The sequence below is a fragment of the Choristoneura fumiferana genome, chromosome 19 (genome assembly GCF_025370935.1).
Source record: "Choristoneura fumiferana chromosome 19, NRCan_CFum_1, whole genome shotgun sequence".
NCBI lineage: Eukaryota > Metazoa > Arthropoda > Insecta > Lepidoptera > Tortricidae > Choristoneura > Choristoneura fumiferana.
The window spans coordinates 4,114,453-4,136,226 of NC_133490.1; the positions used below are offsets into that span (position 1 = coordinate 4,114,453).

Consider the following 21,774-nt stretch of genomic DNA (forward strand, 5'->3'; position numbering starts at 1 on the left):
ATAGGATTCCGAGCGTATTTTTCTACCTCGCTACTCTACTTTTTCTCTTCTAAGTTTCCTATAAATATTTAATGGTTTACGCGGGTTATAGCTTGGTATTTCAAAGTCTTATGTTTACTTACGGCGTGTAGGAAAACGAACCTTACTCGGATTACATAGGATTTTTTTTTATGTTGTAGGCTTTGAGCGAAATTCGAATACGTTTAGAATATTTCAGGAAGGTCAAGGGCAGGATGCTGTTATATTACTTATTGGAACGTTAGGTTTTATAGGTATCCATTCAAGTTAATTACTAGAGCTGTAATGTTTTTTTAATAGGACTTAACGATCTGTAAGGTACATAAATGTCGTAGCGTTTGACATGCGTGTTGCATCAGTCGTTTTGATTACCTAATTTATTTATATTTTGTACCTATATTAATGACCGTGGTCCAAATTTTTGCCTCTATCCATTTTACGGTAAATTTTTCATTATCTCAAAAAAAAACTGAAATTCTGTTTTTTGCAAAATTACTGTCAATATCTTCGCGCGGGAAGGCGTCCCTGAATTTACAACCGTGAACTTTTATTGATTGTCATTAATTATCAAAGTCTATGATTTACCAGCTCTCGTTAAGTCTGTTGGTATCTGCGCATACGACTACATGACAAAGTAAAAGCATTTTCCATAGGGGCTCGGACTAAAAAAACGGAACTCTTCAATTAATGCGACCAGACTTGCAATTGTCGGTTAATTGAAAACAAATGGCGGCCATTGACCTTTGCTTTCTTCGTTTAAAAAAATTGGCCGGGAGATTGTTTTTGTGGAATACCACCCACCTTGATGATAAAGAATGTTTGAAATAAAACTTCGCTTAATTATTTGAAATATCATCTTCGTGCGATTTTACCGTTGCATTGCAACTACAAAGCAATTACGGGAGTTGGTTTTAGCTTATCTTTACCGACCTAGGTACTTAGGTACACCTACAGCTCACAAAATTCCTCATTATCATCATCATCATCCCAACTTATTTGTCTGTATTACGAAATTCCGCCTTTGACGCGATACACTTAAAATATCTATCGATGAATAGAAACTTTAAATTTTTAACCACAGTAAAAAAACCCTGAAAACATTACAGAGGTGTTCAGTTAACTGACCCAGAGGATCTCTGAGGATGAACTCTGGTTGAGTTCGAAACACGTCAGTGTAGTGTGATGGTGGTGATATTGTTTGTGTGATTTGTGTGTGTTCTTACAGTGTAGATGTAGATGATGTACCTAGTTTAAGGTCGCGGGTGAGCAAAATAATTGTTAATAGTTACCCTAGCCGTTAATCGGCGTAGAATTCAGTTACCGTTATCCCACGAGAATTATTCAATTTTCCGGGATGAAACTATCCTATGTCTTTCTACGGGACTTAAACTATCTGTATACCGAATTTCATCTTAATCGGTTCAGCGGTTTTGACGTGATGAGATAACAAACAAACAGACTACAGACTTTCGCATTTGGGATATTAGTGGGATTAAAACAATCTACTGAAATATTTCGGGTTAATTTCAATTCACCTTGTATATGTATATTGGTTTACAATCTATTGTAATAAACAAACAGAACCGCACTCTATTGTTTCCAAGAACGTAATAGTTTTGCAGGTAAAGCTGTCAATTCACAGGTAGCCTGTGAGTCAGTTTTTCTAACCTTGCGGTTAACATCGATTCACCGGTAATCGTCGATGATTCATCGATAACTTACCGATTCTTTGTTGCTGTTAGGGTTTCATGTGAAGTCTTATCTAGTGCAGGGATCACCAATTAGTTTCCTCGGGGGTCCGGTTTTTAAAGTAAAAATACCATCGCGGTCCGTTTCTACTTAAGTTTATTAAATATATAAATGTTATTTACAAAAAGTAGCATATCAATGTTAATTATTAAATTACGTACTCAATAATACAAGTTACTGTTTACTTAAAGTCCGCACAAAATAGGCTGACGGTCCGGATCCGGACCGCGGACTGCCATTTGGTGACAGACAAACAGACAGACATAGGCGTCTAACTTATAACACTCCTCTTTTTGTGTCGGAAATTTAACACAACTTCATTAAAAACTGTGGTATCCTAGTGGTTTGAGCTATAGCCTTTCAAGCAGAGGGTCGTGGCTTCGAGCCCGAGCTCGCACCGCTGAGTTTTTCAGAAATTGTTTGCCGTATTTGAAATTTTACCCTGAGCTTTTAGGCGAATGTTAGCAACGTGAGGCAATCTACATAAAACTGAGTAGCAATAGGAAATATTACTGCAGTTTTCTGCCGTCAGAGTGCAGCACTTGGAACAAAACAGTAAACAGTTTTTTGAGTATCTTAAATGCCATATTCGCGTAAATAAAATAATAAAATATTCGCGTTTCTTTATTGTTATTCATGTAAATTTGTTGCAAGTTTGTAGGGTAGCCATATTATCTTGAATTAAAACCTACTACATTTTGCAAAAAAAAACGAGAAATAATTAATAACTATTGCTGACGTAAGCACTATCTAGACCCCCCCGTCCCCCATGTCATCAAAAATAAGCAAAGCAAGACCCCCGCCCCCTTTGGTGCTTACGTAATACTTGATTGACCCCTCAGCGGCAAAAAATCTGGCCCTCAAATGTATACAGTAATAGGTAATTTAATTTTGTATGTATGTAGAGTGGGCCAAATTTTGTGCCGCTCAGTATATTTACAACCTTGACTGTACATTAACTTCTTTATCCGCTCTGGGCCTAGCAGTAGCAGTGGAACGTAAGTCTAAAGATGTTCATCAACGGAACCCGCGACTGATCATACGCTACTCACGTCTTTGTCGAATACAGACCGAACCCGTCCGACAAGTTTTATCGAGATAATAATTAAATTTCCGCGCTCAGCACTTTTTGTTAGTTTGATGGAGCGCTCGCTCCTTTTTTTATATTTTAACTGCATTTTATAACGCGTTCCCACGACGAAAAAACAGAAAAATAATTTAATTTAAGGAGGCGGTTTGGTCAAAGTTTAAATTAAATATTAATTGAAGCTTCTTGAGATTAGTGATTATTGTAATTATATTATATAATAATAAGTGACTATTTTGAGTTCTTGATGTTAAGTTGATGATGAGAGATAGGGTTTAGTAAAGCGAGCTTACTGAGGATTTTAGGATTCTATGCGTGAAAAGAAAACCTTATGTTAAATATTCTTTGAAAATAATTTTAAAGTGCACAATCATAAGATACAACATTCCTTTTGAAAGTGTATTTTAATAAAAATTCATGAGAATCAAAGGTATATATAAGGTCTTCCTAAAATTATAATACTTGTCAAGAAGTGAGATCTCACAGCTCAAGTGCGGAAAAATCAAAAGAATATTTCGTTTTTCATTAATACTATACTGTAATGCTAACTTACATTGTTGCTTGCTTTTATATTTGTAGCCACATCGAAAACTTCTCGTACTTGGCTAGTTTTTTACAATCTTGACTACATGAGTCAAAGTATGCATGTCAGTTCATTGTCACTTGTCAACCGCAACGTACAGTTGCAATGACAATTTGAACGTCATCATATATTTAGCGATGCAAATGACTAATTTCCCTACAGTATAAAACTATGTGTCATGAATTAATCCTAACTATCCCTATTAATATCATACTGCAAAACTGGTACATTATGTTTGTTTGTTTGTTAATTACACTTTCACGCTTACCTAAAGTATTCAACCGCGATCGTGAAGTAGATCGTGATAATTTGGGACTTATTCGTCTGCGAACTTAAGTATTATTATATATGCGAAAAAGTGAGTAACTTTGTATTTTTATTTGCTTGTTACGCTTGCACGCATAAACTTGGTTTTGAAGGTAGTTTGATGCCCGATATTTTTTATCCCGGATTTTTTTATGGTAGGTACACTCGGACGCGCGATAAACGAATTCTTAGCAGACGAAGGCGCGGGCAATAGCTACATACTAAAGGAGTTATAGCGGTGTTCAGTATTCCCGATATCTTAACATATATCTTATCGAACATGTCAACGAACTGACTACACCTAAATCGATATTAAATAAAGAAAAGGCTAATGACCTTATACGTCGTATTACAAAAATACCCACAAAACATAAAATCTTCTTCAAAGCCAAATAGAGTCAAACTTACTTGACTGTCATGTCAATGAACCTAAATTGACGTAGACTATTTTAATGGAAAGGGGAGTTGCTTCTATGATTCTTGTAATTTTTCACTCCGGAAATATTATATGTATATTTTATGTATTATTGTACCTTTTATTTCTTTTGTTTATTCTTTGAAATTTATTGAAATAAATTAAGTAGGAAGGGTGAAAATTTAATTAAATATGTACCTACATGTACTGAAAAATAGTAACAAAAGCGCCGTGAGGCAATGCGGGGGCGCCACCGTCGTGACACGCCTCTGAACAAGATCTTCAGAAAAGATCGAAACTGGTCGGACTGTTTCTGATTTATTCCAATTGAGCCGTTTAATTCTGTTATTGTATAAATCAGTCTCACGAGAGCTTAAGTAATGTTATCATAACAATTTCCTCAGTTTCGAGACTATTTTATTACTGTAGGTTAGGTAGACACATTTTGTTTTCATCCAGAATGCAAACAGACGTCTGTGTTTTGTAATGGTTTGTTTTATACAGTAGGGTTGCACTCCAAAGATTCTTTATTAAAAAAAAAGTTTTGATAAGTCGCAAACTGACTATGACCTTCATTTGTCGATAGACAAGGGATCATTTAAAACCCTAGCCGAAGCAATTCACAGAACAAGAAAGAACTTGCATTTCCTGTGGATGTTAAGCTAAGGTAAAGCCATAAAACTTTTGTTTTCCTGAATGAGCTAAATGGGCCAGACTCTTTAATATGGACAAAAATTGCCAGAATAATGGCTGTTACCCGATAACTTAAATGTTATATTCGCCAACTCACTCTTTGTCGGCAACTAAATGCTTCTTTCACACAAAGATTAACGGGTAGAATTCCCTTGAAGAGGTAAGTTCGCCTTTGTACAAGTGTTTCAATGTAGATATAGCCAGCAAAGGTCCGTGTGACGTCACGGGACCCGACATCCGAAATTTGACGCACTTCACATCAATCAATCTTATAATATTTTGTTCGATTGACAAAAGAAAAATATGTGTCCAATTTTTTTTATCAAACAGCTGGCAAAAGAGCTGGCGGTTCACCTGATGGTAAGTGATCACCGCCGCCCATGGACACACAGCATTATTAGGACTGCGGGTGCGTTGCCGGCCTTGCAATAGGCGATACACTCGCCTTTATTAATTATGTTCTGATAATTTAACCGACGAAATAAATCGATGGTTTTTTACACAGGAACCAGGTGTTTTTTTACCATTTGAGTTTGTTTCTTCATATTTGTACAATAAACGGTATACTTAGATACGTGCGATACGAAAATTTCTTAGTAGAGGTTAGGTATAGCCATCGTCAGTGCATACATTGTATTGGAACGAGATAGCAATACCGATACTGGGTCATTTAACGATAAACTATCGACCCTATCGAAAGACGAACTATGTTACGAAATATCTTCAGTGTTACCGTGACGTGGGAATAAATATGGCATTATTTACATTTTACTCATTTTAAGCTAAAGCATTTGATTGGAATAGGTCATAAATTAAACTTTGTATTAATAGACATACTAACAAAAAAAAACAAAAAACATTTATTTAGAAATCTTCAACAGCAGCATATAAATTAGTGACAGTTTATCGTTATGTGTAAGATAGTAAAATATTATAGCGTCGATTTGTCTTACTTTTAAAGTAGACAGAACTAAGTATACCATAAAACACACTCGAGTAGGACAAGATTGGCTTTCTTCCTTTTTACTATAGGAAACTCCAATTAAATGTTACTAAAGTTACCTACTGCGTAAGTAAACAATTGCGTTCCTTTTTGCGCAATCCTGTAATCGAATCGCCCCTGACAATATCGATAGCCCGAAACAACACTATCAACATTCAAATTTAGAACAATGGCGATAGAATTCCTTTGAAATCCGAATCGGATAGCGACCGACGTGGGAAGGCAAATAGCTGCCAGTGTTGTCAGGTTGTGGTTACAGAAATTGACGATTCTTTATCAAAGAACATTCAAAAACGGGAGTTTCGTGACAAAAAATAGGAAATATCTGGTACGTAATATAAAAGATCTAATTGTTGTCGATTTCCGATTTGTAAGGACGTCCTTTGGTGAATTAAGAAAAGTCGGTTCATAAAGACATGTTATAAGTTTATATAATATTGCTATATTCATATTAAATTTAAATTGCTACGCGTCTTCAACATGACATCGTTTTTTATAAAATTATTGTAAGATGTTTTTCGTTGTTTGTATAATATATATTTTAACTAAACAAATACTGCTTTACTCTGTTCTGTATCTGGATAGCATGATTTTATCATTGTAACAGTTCGCAATAAACTTGCAACTTGCAAACACCTAGTTTAGCGCATCCAAAAACTGGCCAAATGTAACCGAACAGTCAAGAACAGGCTAAACTGGCAACTCAGTGGCCGTTTGATGAAATAAGACGCTGGCCGGTGATAATTGTGTTCCGAGTAGAGCGAGTTAATTTGAATTGGGAACACGACGCGATGCGCACTAGCGCAGTTTAATTTTGTTTACGGATGTGCTAATTTCATTTGTTTGACGGTTGGTTCTCGAAATTGATCGGTACGTTTTTGACGGCGAAGATGTCCTCCATGTTGTGTCTAGGGTTGCCAACTATACTGTTAAAAAAACAGTAGTATACTGTTTTTCACTACATTATACTTTTTACTGTTGAACTAAAATAAAGTATGTAAAATACTGTTTTCAGCATCAACATTGCCTAACACTAGCATACACTAAGTCAGTACCTGCAGCATATATACTCGTAGTCACAATAGTGGTGGTTCAGAACGAATCTGCTAATGTTAATTTAATAAAAAATTTCCTCCTTATTTATCTTAATTTTAGTTTTGATTCTGACGAAGTCTGTGAAGCTTTTAAAAATGAAACTAAATTTATAACTTGTGCGAGAAGCACCCAAAAATTTGTCTTTAAAACATGAAAAGTAGAAAATACTGTTCATTTTTCTAAAATACTGTTTATTTCCCTTCTCAGACGTAAATTATACTTTTTTTCTTGTAAAAAAAGTTGGCAACCCTAGTGTCCGACAAAGGCGGACCTAGGCTTGGCCAAGCCAAACTTTACTTTTTTTTATCAAAATTACTTCGACGTTTCGACCTCATCGTTGCGACAGTGAGAATTGCGAAAGTTTAACTAACATATTATCCTTTTTGCCTGACTTCAAAATAAGGAGGCAGTTCTTAATTTGTCGGAATATTGAATATAAGTATTGAAGTATCTGCTGTCTAACCATTTATTTGTTTGTTACAGCGGATCCGTTGCCAGGCAAGCACGTGCCGCTTGAGAACTATGAGACGGAGTTGGAGCGAGAACACGCGCTGCCCACGTCCGTGCCCAACGCTGACATACTCAAGACAAACAGCAACCCCACATACCACAAGCCGAGGTGAGTAGATTTATAGTTGTCATTCGTACTATACAGGACCTTCGGCCTTCGAGCCGGAGGGAGTTACAAGCCGAATTGAGTAGATTCACGACTGCCACTCGTACTAGGTTAAGAACTGTAAAACGGAGTTACAAGCCGAGATGTGTAAATTTACTGTTGTCACTCGTACTATGAAGGTTAAAATCTATGCGACGGAGTTAGAAGCCGAGTTGAGTAAATTTATGGTTGACACTCGTACTACACAGGTTAAGAAATATGAGGGATACAGGGAAGCTTAAAGTTCCATCTTACAGACTGGCTAAAACCAAAAAGTCTTTTCTGGGAAATTGCATACGTTTTTATAATAAAATTCCAAAAAATATTATAAATGAAACGGATACAAAATTCAGATCTATTGTCAAGAAGACATTAATATCAAAGGCGTATTATAAAGTTAATGATTATATCATGGACAGGGATATTTGGAAATAATTCCGATCCGCATTAGCGATCCCTTCAAATAGCGAACCTACTGTGTTAAAAATAAAGTTGTGTTAAATACTTGTGATGTATACATATCATTTAATAATATTGTAAATCTGTTTTAAAAAAATATATATACCTCGTTGAGTTTCTTGCCGGATTCTTCTCAGCAGAGGTTTTTCCGAACCGGTGGTAGATTTTTTTTGACATTCATAAGTGCTTGTTATAGCCTAAATTGAATAAAGATAATTTGACTTTGACTTTGACTTTGAGGAGTTACAAGCAGAGTTGAGTAAAAAACTTAGCCATGGCGTATATAGCGAAACTTTCCGATGTTGTCTCGATACTGTTGCCATCAATTAACTTTTACGAATTGTAACAATCACTAACAAACAATCAATCATGAATAAACTCTTAAACCCCAAATTAATTAATTTCGCTTGAAATCGGACACTCCCAATATTCATTGTCTTGACAAAACTGACTAATTACACGAATCCAATCGTAAATTTGATTAATTCATTCGTCATTCCACTACCACAAAGTCCTAAAGCATTCTAAATGTTTACAGAATACAGCTTTGTGTCATTCGATGTAAAGTTAACCGTTAGTCCGTCAAAATATTTAGTTTCACGATCTGACATTTGTCATTAACATTTTAAATGACGTTCAGATTTATAACACTGTCGTGGTAGATATAAATAACTATTATAACACCATGCTATTAACCATAAATCATGCCCGGTGTAGTGACAATTTTATGAATATGGCTTGTACTAAATTTTTTCAAGATTTTTTCGAACAAGTATTAATTTGCATTTTACTGCTGGGTAAAATGTTCGCGATACGAAATGGCCTATTTTGAGGTACCTTTGGATATCACATAAGCTGGTACTGAACCACTGGGCATCTTCAACCAACGATAGAAGTCTCGCTTTAGATATTATATCTATAGCAAAGTCGGTTCCTGCCGTCTGCCCCTCTGTATAATAGCCTTAGCTTATCTCTGTAACTACGCAACAGATTTCAATGCTGTTTTTACTATCTTGTGATAATTTTTTTACTGTACAAAAAACATGAGACTAACGGATAACAAGATAAACAGAGCATAACGATCATTTAAAGGGATCTCTTCTAATTAACCTTTTAACGATTTGACATTACAATGAAAAGGTAGAATGTAACGAAAATTCAAAATTAATTTTAAAGAAAGGTTCCATCCCAGCCTATATACGTCCCACTGCTGGGCACAGGCCTCCTCTCAGAACAAGAGGGCTTGGGCCATAGTTCCCACGCAGGCCCAGTGCGGATTGGGAACTTCACACGCACCATTAAACTGCTTCGCAGGTTTGTGCAGGTTTCCTCACGATGCTTTCCTTCACCGCAAAGCTCGTGGTAAATTTCAAATGTAATTCCGCACATGAATTTCGAAAAACTCAGAGGTGCGAGCCGGGGTTTGAACCCACGACCCTCTGCTTGAGAGGCGATAGGTCAAACCACTAGGCCACCACGCGGGAAAGAAAGGTTACCTACTTAATATAGAGTAACCTAGTGAGGTATACACCTATAACAACTAGCGCCGCTTACTATCTTTATCTATCCGCATCTTTCTTTCTCTGTCGTGCCAGATAATGTTTAATAACCAAACGACAGACAGCCTAGTTTTTAGCTTAATGGGTACTTACCCGTACTTATCTCCCAATGAGTTTATTAACTGAATGTTAAACGTCTTAAAGTTGGATTACCTCTTAAGCGGCGCGTAAAAAGTTCGTTCCGAGCGATTTATCCTGTGACGTCGTAAAATCTCGCATAAATTCCGTATCTCTTGCTAACTCACGATTATGCGTGGCACATGGGATATGGGCACAGTGGAACGGATTTGGAATCAGGATGCTTTAATAAGACAAGGTCAATCAAGGTTCGATTGCGCGAAAATTAAACAGCAACAGTGGAAACAAATGTTCATTGAATCAGGCGTTACTTTGCGGAGGTCCATATCAATGAACTAAAAGAATTTCCTAAAAATTAAAAAAAATATTAATAATTTGTGGGTAGTTTTGTTTCATAAAACGTATGTGGGTACTTGGGGAGTTACAGTGACAAGTTAAAACGGTGGTTGTAGTTCGTTAGTCTAACAACTGGTAGCATGGTGTACGGTTGTGTCACTCTGAAGATGAGCTCTGGTTGAGTTCGAAACGCGTCAGTGTAGTGTGGTGGTGGTGATAGATGGGTTTGTGTGATTTGTGTGTGTTCTTACAGTGTGGAGGTGGAGGAACTGCATGAACACGCATATTTTGCATAAGCTTAGCTATCGTAAGGTCGCGGGTGAGCAAGGAAATTCTTTTAGTTCATTGAAACAAATGTTCATTTACTAAGTACTTTTTAATTTTTCATCCAGAGTCGAGAGTATAATTTAATACATTATACCCTACGGCGGGCATGGAGCAGACAGCCAGCTAGGTAGGCAGTGCTGGTAGCGCTGCCAGCGCAAACTACCATCTGCCTACCATGGAGAAAACCCAATACACGCCATTAAAACTGTTTTTTTATCCCTTTTACTGCGCCTAGTCTAAAAGTTACACGCCGCATCAGCCAGTCTCTTTTTAGGGTTCCGTAGTCAACTAGGGACCTTTTAGTTTCGCCATGTCTGTCCGCGGGTAAGCTCAGATACCGTTAGTACTAGAAAGTTTTATATTATTTGATTTTTTCGTAATGGCTACGGAACCCTATCCTGGGCGTGTACGACACGCTCTTGGCCGGTTTTATACGACTATATACTAAACTCATCTCCCATCGCGCCTGCTGTAGCCATTTCTCAACGACAAATTAACCAAACCAGATCGAACGAAACGTGACCGTCCCGACGTGGGTGGTTAACGTTTTATGCGCAACACTTAATGAAATTGTTATTGTGCTGAACTTAAACCGACGCGTTATCTAAACATCTCGACACATTGCTAGGCTAATTTTTTATTCGAGATTCCGCCGTAATGGCGCGACGCGATTATGTTTTGATGTTGACGCCCACGTGTTTTATTAGTGTTTTGGATTCCTTTGTAACCTGTTTTTTACTGCACAGTTGTGTCGAAATAATCTATTTCCTAAATATAAAAATGTAATGGACATCTTGCATTGTGGTCAATGATAATGTACTTCGTAATTGCCATGCATATAATGCGTATTAGTGTTGGAATAAAGTACCTGTAGTTTTATGGCTCACACTGAAATAACGTTATGTGGACGTACTAAATAAATAAATTAAACAGCCTACGAAATGAAACACGTAAACACAAAAGCCTAATGGCATGTTATCTTATATAATTGCCACCAAAAAAAAAAACTTTCTCATTGGGAAGTTTCATGTTATGGTAGTAAAGAAAATTACTCTAATTCAAACAATCAATCAGAAATGGTGATCCGTTAAAACTTTTCCCATTCATTGCGCATTTTCTTATTAACAAAGGCTTTAAAAACAGTTTCAAATTGCGCACACGCCTCTATGCCAAGCGACATTGGATTCTATTGCAAGCCTGTTTAAAGCTTTTTTTGTTGGACAAGTTATATAGCTTTTGAATAACATGACTCCTTTGATCGAAGTTGGTTAAAACTTAGTTTCCAAAAGCAATTGTTGCCAGAAGTTTTCATTGTGCTCGATCTTTTGTACGGTTTGTTATTGAAATTGGTTTTGTGAAAAGTAATAAAAAATTAACGTTGGCATCCCTTTTGGAAAATTGCGCCTAGGCGAGCGATGCAATTACGATCTACGCGCATGAGCGTAAAGTTTAATTTCGCGATGTGTTAATGACAGCCTTTGTCAGTGTTGCTATTTTTAAATATTTAAATAAATTATTTTGAGAGGATAAATAACTGGCAATTATGATGATTAAAACATAACACAGATGTAATAAAGATATTCAAAGTAACTGGACTCATAATCTGTTATTTAAAGTAATTTATTTTTAGCTAAAAATAAAGTTGAATATCATTAATCTTATCTTAAACAAATTATTCCATAACACATACTCGCATTTACATACCTAATTAAACCCTAAATTCGCATGGCAGAGAAAATCTTATAACAAAAATCATAAACTGCGACTGCTTATAAAATACGTGACTTCAGAACTGGAGTAAGTCTTACAAAGTTCAAGCTAAATTGTACTTACGGAGATTATGTTAATTTCAAGTGTCGAGTGAATATTTTGCGAGTTTAACGCTCGTGGTTACGCTGAAAGTTTTTCGGAACATTTTAATCCTTTTTGAGGTTTTGTTTCGAAAAGATTTATCTTAGTTTTAGCAATACTGACATTTAGTTATCTCGGCAAAATGTTAAGTTACTGAATTAGTGAATGTAATGTTATGTAGTCTGTCTCGGGCTCGAGATTCATCTAAGTCAAAAAGACAATCCCACTGTAATATAATAAATGCGAAAGTTTGTATGTCTGTTTGTTTGTTTGTTTATTACTTCATCACGTCTAAACCGCTGAACTGATTTAGATGAAATTCGGTATACAGATAGTTTGCGTTCCGAGGAAGAACATGGGATAATTTTTATGCCAAAGAATTCCATAGTTCCCGCGGGATAGTGAAATTAAATTAGTCTACGTATCTAAAATAGATTAAAAAGAAAACTCGTGTTTCGAAGTACTTACTTACCCTACTTTTTTCTAATTTAACAGATATTACTTTGGACTGAGACAAAAGTGGCCAGTTGCTTTTTTTTGGAAATAATAAATATCTAATGCATTTTATACAATACATACTAATGACGATTGTTTTATTTAAACGAGTCGCGTCTTGTTCATTGTGAACAGTTAGCGCCATCTCTTGTTGAGTAGCGGTACTAAACTGAAGTCCGACTGCGTTTGTTTAACTTTAGACAACAATATGCAAAGATGATTAACTGTAAATATACAATTTAAATGCGTTTATACCCCCTATGATAAATTATCCGCAACTATTATAGTCATAAATAACATATTAATCCACTGTATATTGTCGTGATGAATTCACTCTTATTGCAAAGCGTGAAAGTTTACTTTGTCATGCTTTCGGCATGCTATTTTGAAATGAACACAACACCATCTTGTCTCAAGTCACAAGCGTACTAGAATAACGTCTTTTTGTATCCGTTCATTAAAATGCTCTGTACATATCTAAAATAAACCTGAATGGCACAGAGAGTGGGCAGTATGCCAATTTTTGACATCTCCATATGACCGTTGCGAGACCCCTCAGCTTATATAAAACGGTGCAACAGAGAGCTCAAACAAAACTGGACGTTCTTTGCGAAGACCTCTGTGGTTTTGGAATTAGTTTGCGTTCGCGGGTCTTTTTATACTGGTTGTTAGGTCATTGCCTTTAGCAATAGGCGTAGATATATTCAGAAAAATCCTGACTTAGAATTTTGCATGCGGAATGCATATTGTGTGTGCAGTTGACAATGCAAATGGTTTCGGAATATAGGATTTGAATTGTAGATTATATGCGTGCCTGGGTTATTTTAAACGATGTGTTTATTTGTAACTATTGAGGTTTCTTAGTCGTCTTAACCGGACCTTACCTGTATAATTATATCTATCTGATATAATACCTAAACGCCCTCTTTAAGCGAGTTCATTTTTGGTCAGGCCTATATCCAGCATTGGACTGCTATAGGCTGATGATGATGCTGATGATGACGATTTATTGAGGGGATTTGGGAATCCTGTTTTCGAGTTTTAGCCCAAGAGATCAAAGCTCAGTCGTTCATGTTCTGATAGGTAGAAGAATTCTGTAGCAGTAAACACTGTATTTATAATAACGCTTGGTACCTATGTTTGTAACTAAAAACTGATTTGCATGTTTGTAGTTTGTAGTATTATTAAATGAAGCAAACGACCAGATAACATACCTATCTGATGGAAGACAACAACTACCCATGGACTCCCATTCAATAAGTCTAATTACGAATGCATGACCGGCCCTTTGGGTAATAAAATAACATTTCTGAACCTTGGAGTTGCACTAAAACAGATATAAAATAAAACTTTTTCACTTCTCATGCTCTAAAAGTAGGTCAATATAGCCTTACGAGGCGGGAGCAAAGTGTGTACTTTAGTCCCTAGGGAATAAATATATATATATTTTTTTAATTTACTTCGAGTGACTTAGATAAACTCAAACAGCCAGTACTTGCTTAGTTTTTCGCATAAAATAAGATTGTGTGTGGACCATTTTCATGACGAAAATGTTCTTAGTTCTATGCTTTTTCCGCATAGAATGTGGCGCCATTCTATTTATTCCAGTTTGTGTATGGACTGTGTTTGTGTGTGTGTCTGGTTGGAAAAAAATACTTACCGCGAAAACTTTGAAATTGTTGTAGAGCGTAAATCATAAACGATTAACGACTTTTTCTCGCAATCGAAGTGAAAAATAGAGCTTTCACCTCGAGACTAAAAGTCAATATATACCCGAGGTGGTTAGTTTAGTGTCTATTTATCCGAGGGCTTATTTTAGTCCTTCGATAAAAAATATACTATTTATTACCATGCTAGTAACAAAAATAAGAGAAACAAAGACTATATAAACTAATTGCCACTCTTGGCAATAGGTACCGGAGATTTATAGTGAACTTGCCATCTGCCATCTGCTACCTTTCTAAACAGATCAGCGAATAAAAATTATGATAAATGTGAAAAAGCCTTTCTCTACCCTGATGAAGATGATATAGATCAACATTGCAACATCGTTCGCCGCAAGTGCTATACTGCGGTCGGCTCTAATGTTACCGCAAGACAATCTCGCGTCGGAATTACTAGTATATGACGATTGTGACAGAGTTATTTCATAGGCACTTCTCGTCTGCGGTTTGGTCTACGTAAATTTGTGATTGGAGAAAGAAGATTTGAGGAATGAAAAATGGAAGAGCTACACTAATCTTACGTATCAACGAAGATGCACTGATGAAATATGTGATTTTTGTGAAAAGGCCTATTTCAGAAGGATATATTACTTATACATTTAGAGCACTTAAAATAATTAATTAATCAACTAAACTGTATAATTAAGTACCTCGTTGAGTTTCTTGTCGGACTCTTGTCGGATTAGGCAGATGTTTGTTATATTTTTCTCCCAGCGCGGAAATGCAAGCAGCCCTCATTATTGGCATTCTTCCGCCGGGAATTAGGCGAATTGTATTTATATTTTGGTTATTTTTACGTAAATTTTTACTTCAATTGTACCTTCTACATCAGTAAATAACTTACTTTTTATCCACAGGCCGCCTCAAAACTACGGCGCGGCGGTTTTGGCGCGGGTGGGGGACGGCGCGGTGCCGTCATACGCGCCCCCCAACCGCGCCTTCTTCACCCCCCCGCTGCCCCCTGAGTACAGGAACCCGTTTGCTGACAAGCCTACACTTAGAGGTAAGACGATGCCTAAGATAACCTAACTTTACCTCTTTTAAATATCCTATGTAAATATATATATATATATTGTCAAGTTCAATTTAAAGAAAAATATCTACCAAACGGTCATTCGACCAAGTCGAATTCGAACAAAAAAATATTCGGTGAAACGAAACACTGATGATTTTTAGTTTGTATCACAGCTACATTTCTGTTCGTTGTCTTATAAAATTTCCTTTCGATTCCAGGCACAAACACAGACGGGAACAACTACCTTAACCGGAGGCCTATCCCGCCACCCTCGCTTGGGCCAGGACACGAGCGGATACCCATCAGGCCCCCAGGACAGGTAAGCTCCACTAAAAGTAAAATTCTCGATCAGGCCATATACAGGCCGTCCCGTTTGCGCTAATGTTACTTAGTACGAAAGTGAGAGAGACGGATACGAACTTCGATTTTTGAATTTCGTGGTTGCCCTCCAGAATAGGCATCCTTGTATGTTCGGTCAGTTCAGTCCAGACTTGTCATTACATCAATTTTGAGAAGTTTTAACCATTCTCTTCTCTAGTCTTACATGATTAACTAATAAATAAATTAATTAATTATTCGTATTGCACACTTACTTACGTAAGTCCGGTGACAATATCGGCCTGTATCGTCTCCGCAGGAGGGAACTCCTTAATAGTTATGGCATCGACTTGAAACTTGGTACAGATGTGTATTTTGGTTGACAATCCAAAAACAGTCAACAAAGGTGGTTTTGCAGGTGGTAGAACCCGAATTGCTACCACCATCTTGCTCGCTAATCCTGCCGTGAAGCAGCAGTGCTTGCACTGTTGTGTTTCGGCGTGGAGAGTAAGACAGCCGGTGAAATTACTGGCACTTGAGGTATCCCATCTTAGGCCTCTAGGTTGGCAACGCATCTGCAATACCCCTGGTGTTGCAGATGTTTATGGGCGGTGGTGATCTGTACCATCAGGAGACCCACTTGCTCGTTTGCCATCCAGTAGAATAAAAAAATGCTTGTATTAAAAAACCGGCCAAGAGCGCGTCGGACACGCCCAGGATAGGATCCTTGCATTCCCTACGTCTGTGGGAGGTACTTTAAAATTTTACCACTTGGTCGGCAGAATTGCTACATCCATCTATGCAAAATTACAACTTTCTATTAATTATTGCTAAGCAAAAGCATAGCTCTGAGCTAAGCCGCAGACGGACAGACGGATTGCTATGCGGTGAAAAGGGTTCCGTTTTTGCCATTTTGGCAAGAAAACCCTAAAAACTACATGTTTACCAAAACCTTTTTTTTTTTAGGAGACATCGTCACCTCAAGTTCCGGCGCCTCCGCCCGCGCCACCGCAGCCGCCGGCCGGATTCGAGCCGCCGAAGAAAAAGCCCCTCAATACCCCTAGCCATAAGGTACACATTACTTTGATACTAATCGCTGAGTTACCACGCTGAAGCCATAGAAGAGAACCTTAGTCGTTCATTTACCTATTGGAATTAATATTACGGATGATTTGTTAGGTTTCCCAGGTCTTTGACTGAAGCCATAAGTCAGACTTTAAGTACTTTGAATAATGGGTATTATTAATAGGCAAAGACATCCGAAAATAAAAACTTTCTGTCTGACGGTCACATCACAATTAATGATTATTAAATTTATGTAACATAGAATAATAAATATATTATTATGGTCTTTGAAAATATCAAGTAATTCTATAATTTGTTTCATACCGTATTTTGGCAGCATGTAGATTTTTAGTTATTATTATTAATAGATTATTATTGTGTACATTTACAATGGACATGGACTGGCTTTTATAATAATAATAATAATAATATTTATTTCAGATTTAAATCCATAGATATCAATGTCAACTTAGTAATATACATGACTTGACAATAAAGTAAATAAACAGCTCTTATCAAATTTATAGTAGATTAAATATCAAGTCAATCGCAACTTACGTGCAGTACTGAATTTCGAATAAATAAGTTAACTCGCCTTTACCCTTTGCGAACAGTTAAGTAGCTGACAACAATAATCTTCCTTTTAAATATTACAAACTGTTAATACTGAACCATCTTCTTTTCTTTTCAGCCTGAGGAGCTAGACGGAGATGTAAAGCACTCGGACCAGGCCAACTTCACAGACTTTGTGCCAAACTCCCTGAACATCCCTACCATCTCTCGTATCCTCTCGGGATCCAATGGGAGGAAGGAAGACATCCCTGATGTTCTATTGAGAACTGTCACAGCAAAGCCGCAGCACACAGAGAAAACGTCTAAGAGTGATGTCTACATCACGAAAGAACAAGGAGTCACGCTCAGTGATGCTAGCAGAGATAGTTCAACTGAAGGATCAGTCTTAGCAGTACTCGATCCAGAAATGAACAATCTAGATAGACCTCTAATAGTCGACCAGAACGGAGAAACGAATACTAGAAGAAACCTACAATATTCTACTAACAAAGAAAGAAATGATAGTAGGAATGATGAGTTCACGCCGGCGACGACAGTGCATTTCGATCTCAGAGACCCCGAAATGTCTACAGAAAGATACCATAATCTAGCTAATGTCAATTCAGATAAGAAAATACTTAAGCAGGACTCCAAGGGTCCTGTGCAGCGACCAGGCGCGACGTGGCCTTTCGCCTGGAACGTGCACATTTACCTAGCAACAGTTATTTTTACGATACTAGCCGTATTCTCTATATTTAAGATCATTTGTTACAATAAGTTCACGCATCTCTTCACCCAGTACTACTTCATCATCCTCCATCTGATTCTAGTATTCGTGTGTCTCATGAGGATATTCTACATGTGCTACGACCCGTATAACATCAATAATTCATTGCCAGTATTTATCAGTGAGATATTGCTCCACGTCCCAGAAATATTTCTGAGCATAGCGTTCGCTTGCACCATATTGTTCTTGCTGACTAACAGCATCAATTTCAAAAACACCTGCTGTTCCTTCCTGTTCCGTTCCAGAACGATCATTATTGGCGGTGGTCTCCACCTCCTCTCGTGTCTGATGTTGCATATCTTTGAGAATAGTAATACAATTTATAGGACCTCGCAGGGGGTCGAAAAAAGGGTATTAGGTCTAACTTGTCAAATAATATTTATCATGGCATGCTTGACTCTAGGTCTGTGCTATCTATATGTATATAAAATGCTTAAGTCGATACTTCAGAAGAAGAGTCACACGTACATTCACGGCTTTCAGAATCTTTATCAGGCGATCCATATAAATTTAGCTACGGCGTTGCTGTTCGTACTGATGGCCACGCTGCAAATTTACGGTATATTCGGTATAAGTCAAGTCAATATGACCAAGCTCAACTGGTTACAATGGGGCTACCAATTCTCGTTGCGTTTAATCGAGATCTGCATAGTAGCTCTCATTTCTTGGGTGATCAGCCTCAAGGTCGGCATCGTAGCGTCTCTGCAGCACGAGAAGGCTGACGGGCAAAAGATATCCGGCTTAGGTTTGTTCCCTTGCACAGCGGGGTCCAGCAACGAGCAATTCGAATCAGACTACCCCGCTATCTGCAATACTAATACGAACCTACACACGTATACTTTAAGAACGGGAAAGCCCATATACGAATCTGCCGGCCATCATCCCAACATGCCTGACCAGTGCTGCGGAGTGCCTCCGATGGAGCACCCGAGGTTCCAGCTGAATACCCTTGCGGGCGCTTGCGATAACAACTCTGGAACCGAAAACTACTCTGGTCACAGCTCCATAGCCAACGCTGGCCATAGCAGTTCCACGGAATCCAGTAATGCAACGTCCAGTCAAGGTGTGACCAATCATTTGATCAAACATCATCCCAACATGGCCGGCTACAACGGCATAGAATCCGCTTCCGACGACCATTACTCCAACTGCGATCCAGCTATTCAGTCCCTTCAAGGCGACGACCCCTTAGACCACGAATATAACGTCATACAATACGGCAGCAACAGCGACTTCATCCGTGACATTAAAAACCAGAACTACAACGGTAGTTCCAACAGGAGTTCCCACAACTTCAAACACATGTCCTATGACAGGGTTTCCTCTAGAACGAACAGCAACCCCCGGAAAAAGCACAGAGCGAAGAACAAGAACGTTCAGAACTGCATGACGATGGGTTACGATGCTTCCTTAGGACATCACTACCACCAGCCCCATATGCCTGACGAATATGGCAACTACAATACAGAAAACGCGTCATATCACGCTTCTGGCATACAGACCCTGAACCCAAATAGGAGCTACGGAGATGCTTGCCAAAGAAGTTCGCAACGGCGCAACTCCCCTTCTACTTCAGCTGCAAATTCCAGCGGCAGTCAGAAACGGGGTAAAAATAACGGGTTTCCTGACAGACCAAAATCTACAGACTTATACGGGTTTTCAGAAGACCCTAACGAGAGAAGCTACCCTTGTGCATTAGGAGGAGTTCCTCAACCAGCACCAAGGAATTGTAGCTACGAAGCATCGTACTCCCAACCCCAGGATGAGATCAATCCGGCAGCGCCTGATGGCAGCAGTATGCTGGTCGCTCAGGATGGTTTCGTAAGATTCCGGCCGCTAGAAGACGGGCCTTCGCAAACCTGATTCACCATCACCCTGTCGCGTGCGGCAGAGAATCTTAGCTTCTGAAAAAGGCTGATTTTGAGCTCTTACGTTTTTGAGCTGGGCCTCGAGTTTCGACTCGCCGGAATCATGTAAATTGTAAATGATTTAGGTTTAATGCGGTATCATTTAAGTATCAGTAACGGCCTCTTGTACATACGCTTTTTTAAGTTTACGGCCTCTAACCCTTTTGTAAGAGAGCTTTCGAACCTGCGAAGGCGAGATATCATTTTGTAATGCAGTTTTTATTAAAATGTTGCTTCAAAACTGAACATTTGTAACTCCTAACAAGACTTGTTGTTGTTCGTGTGTACCTCGCAAGGTATGTTATCATACTACAGTTGACTTAAGGTTAATGATCCGGTTGTAATTTTATCTTTGGACGCTATCAGTCCTTTGATTCGACTTACTGCGGTTTTCTGCATTGAAGTACCGATAACCCAATTGCCATTTGATATAGATTTAGTGCCGATAGTGGTATCTGTAAAATACCCAATTAGTTAGTAAGTTAACGACAATTTTTAACTGTATGTGATATCGTTATAAACTTTTGTTTCAAACAAATCTGTCCATAGGTAATTGTAATGGGTTTGTAGACTCCCGCGCGTAGTGGTGGGAAAACGGAGATGACTGCGTAATTTATTTGGTCACGCTGCTTCGGGCGGGAGTGTGGAGGCCCATTAAATAGGTCACCGACCAACATAGCACGATGTAGTACACATATTGTTTATGTTGGGCCGTGAACAACCACCGGCTTAGAATTAATATCGTGTCCATAATTTTCAGTCCATTTGTGAATTAATCTCGAATAAATCCTAAGAAGAAAATATAAGTTTCGTCCACTAATTATGTTGTTCAGAATAATCCCAAATATGATTAATTTGTGTCTAATAAATATCTATTGTAGCACCAACAAATTTGAATGTCCTATAAAGTGTTACCACATTTAGAATTTTCGTATACCTACTTAGACATACAAAATAACACACGTCAAAATAGAAAAGAAAATATTTTGCGAAATACTCCCTTAGAATATTTGCCTAGTCAGCACTGAAGACAGGTACCAGAACGATACGCTGCCATTTTGTTATAATCAATTGTTTTAGAAATACCAGATATATAAAATAAGGAGTTACATGAACACAGAATTATATAACTGTAGATTTGTTATCTGCAAAATGAATGTATGTTGAACATAAATATTATACAATTAACTTGAAATATTACATTACTGAATGTTGGCACTATAAATAGATAGGTAAAATTAAAAATAATTGTAAAAATTAGACAAATACTAAAGAATATTTATAATCAAAAAATTACCAGCGTTTTGTGGTATCCGTTTGAGGGAAAATTTCGTGGCGATAATTAAACAGTGCTCATATAAAATAATTCCTATGTATATAGATCTTAAATAAGTATGGTGGACGCGAGTGTCACACACCATAATTGCCACATTTTTAATTTTATTATTTCATAATTATAAGCCTGTGTACATACTACGGGATACTATAAAGTACCCAATATATGAATGGAACGATGGCGTTCGATTTGTTGTAAATTTATATAATTTTTTTTAATATTTCCAAGACTGTACTTTATCATTTAACAAAATGACAACTGACATATTACTATGTATAATAAATAAAAACGGTATTGCATTTGCTTGTTTTATTTTTTTACCACTGTGCTGTGTGGCTCCTACATAAAAGGAATAGGGTGA

At 37.6% G+C, this 21,774-nt stretch overlaps 1 protein-coding gene across 3 annotated transcripts in view; it reads left to right on the forward strand.

Annotated features, from left to right (window-relative positions):
• LOC141438840 (uncharacterized) overlaps positions 1-21,712 on the forward strand; it is a 486,697-nt gene extending 464,985 nt beyond the window's left edge. For all 3 annotated transcript variants that reach the window (XM_074102860.1, XM_074102861.1, XM_074102862.1), the window contains 5 exons: positions 7,433-7,568; positions 15,291-15,436; positions 15,667-15,767; positions 16,733-16,837; positions 17,523-21,712. In XM_074102860.1, the coding sequence (XP_073958961.1) occupies positions 7,433-7,568; positions 15,291-15,436; positions 15,667-15,767; positions 16,733-16,837; positions 17,523-20,033 (2,999 nt within the window). In that variant the 3' untranslated portion in view covers positions 20,034-21,712. The remainder of the gene's footprint in view (positions 1-7,432; positions 7,569-15,290; positions 15,437-15,666; positions 15,768-16,732; positions 16,838-17,522) is intronic.
• Positions 21,713-21,774: the final 62 nt, after the last annotated feature.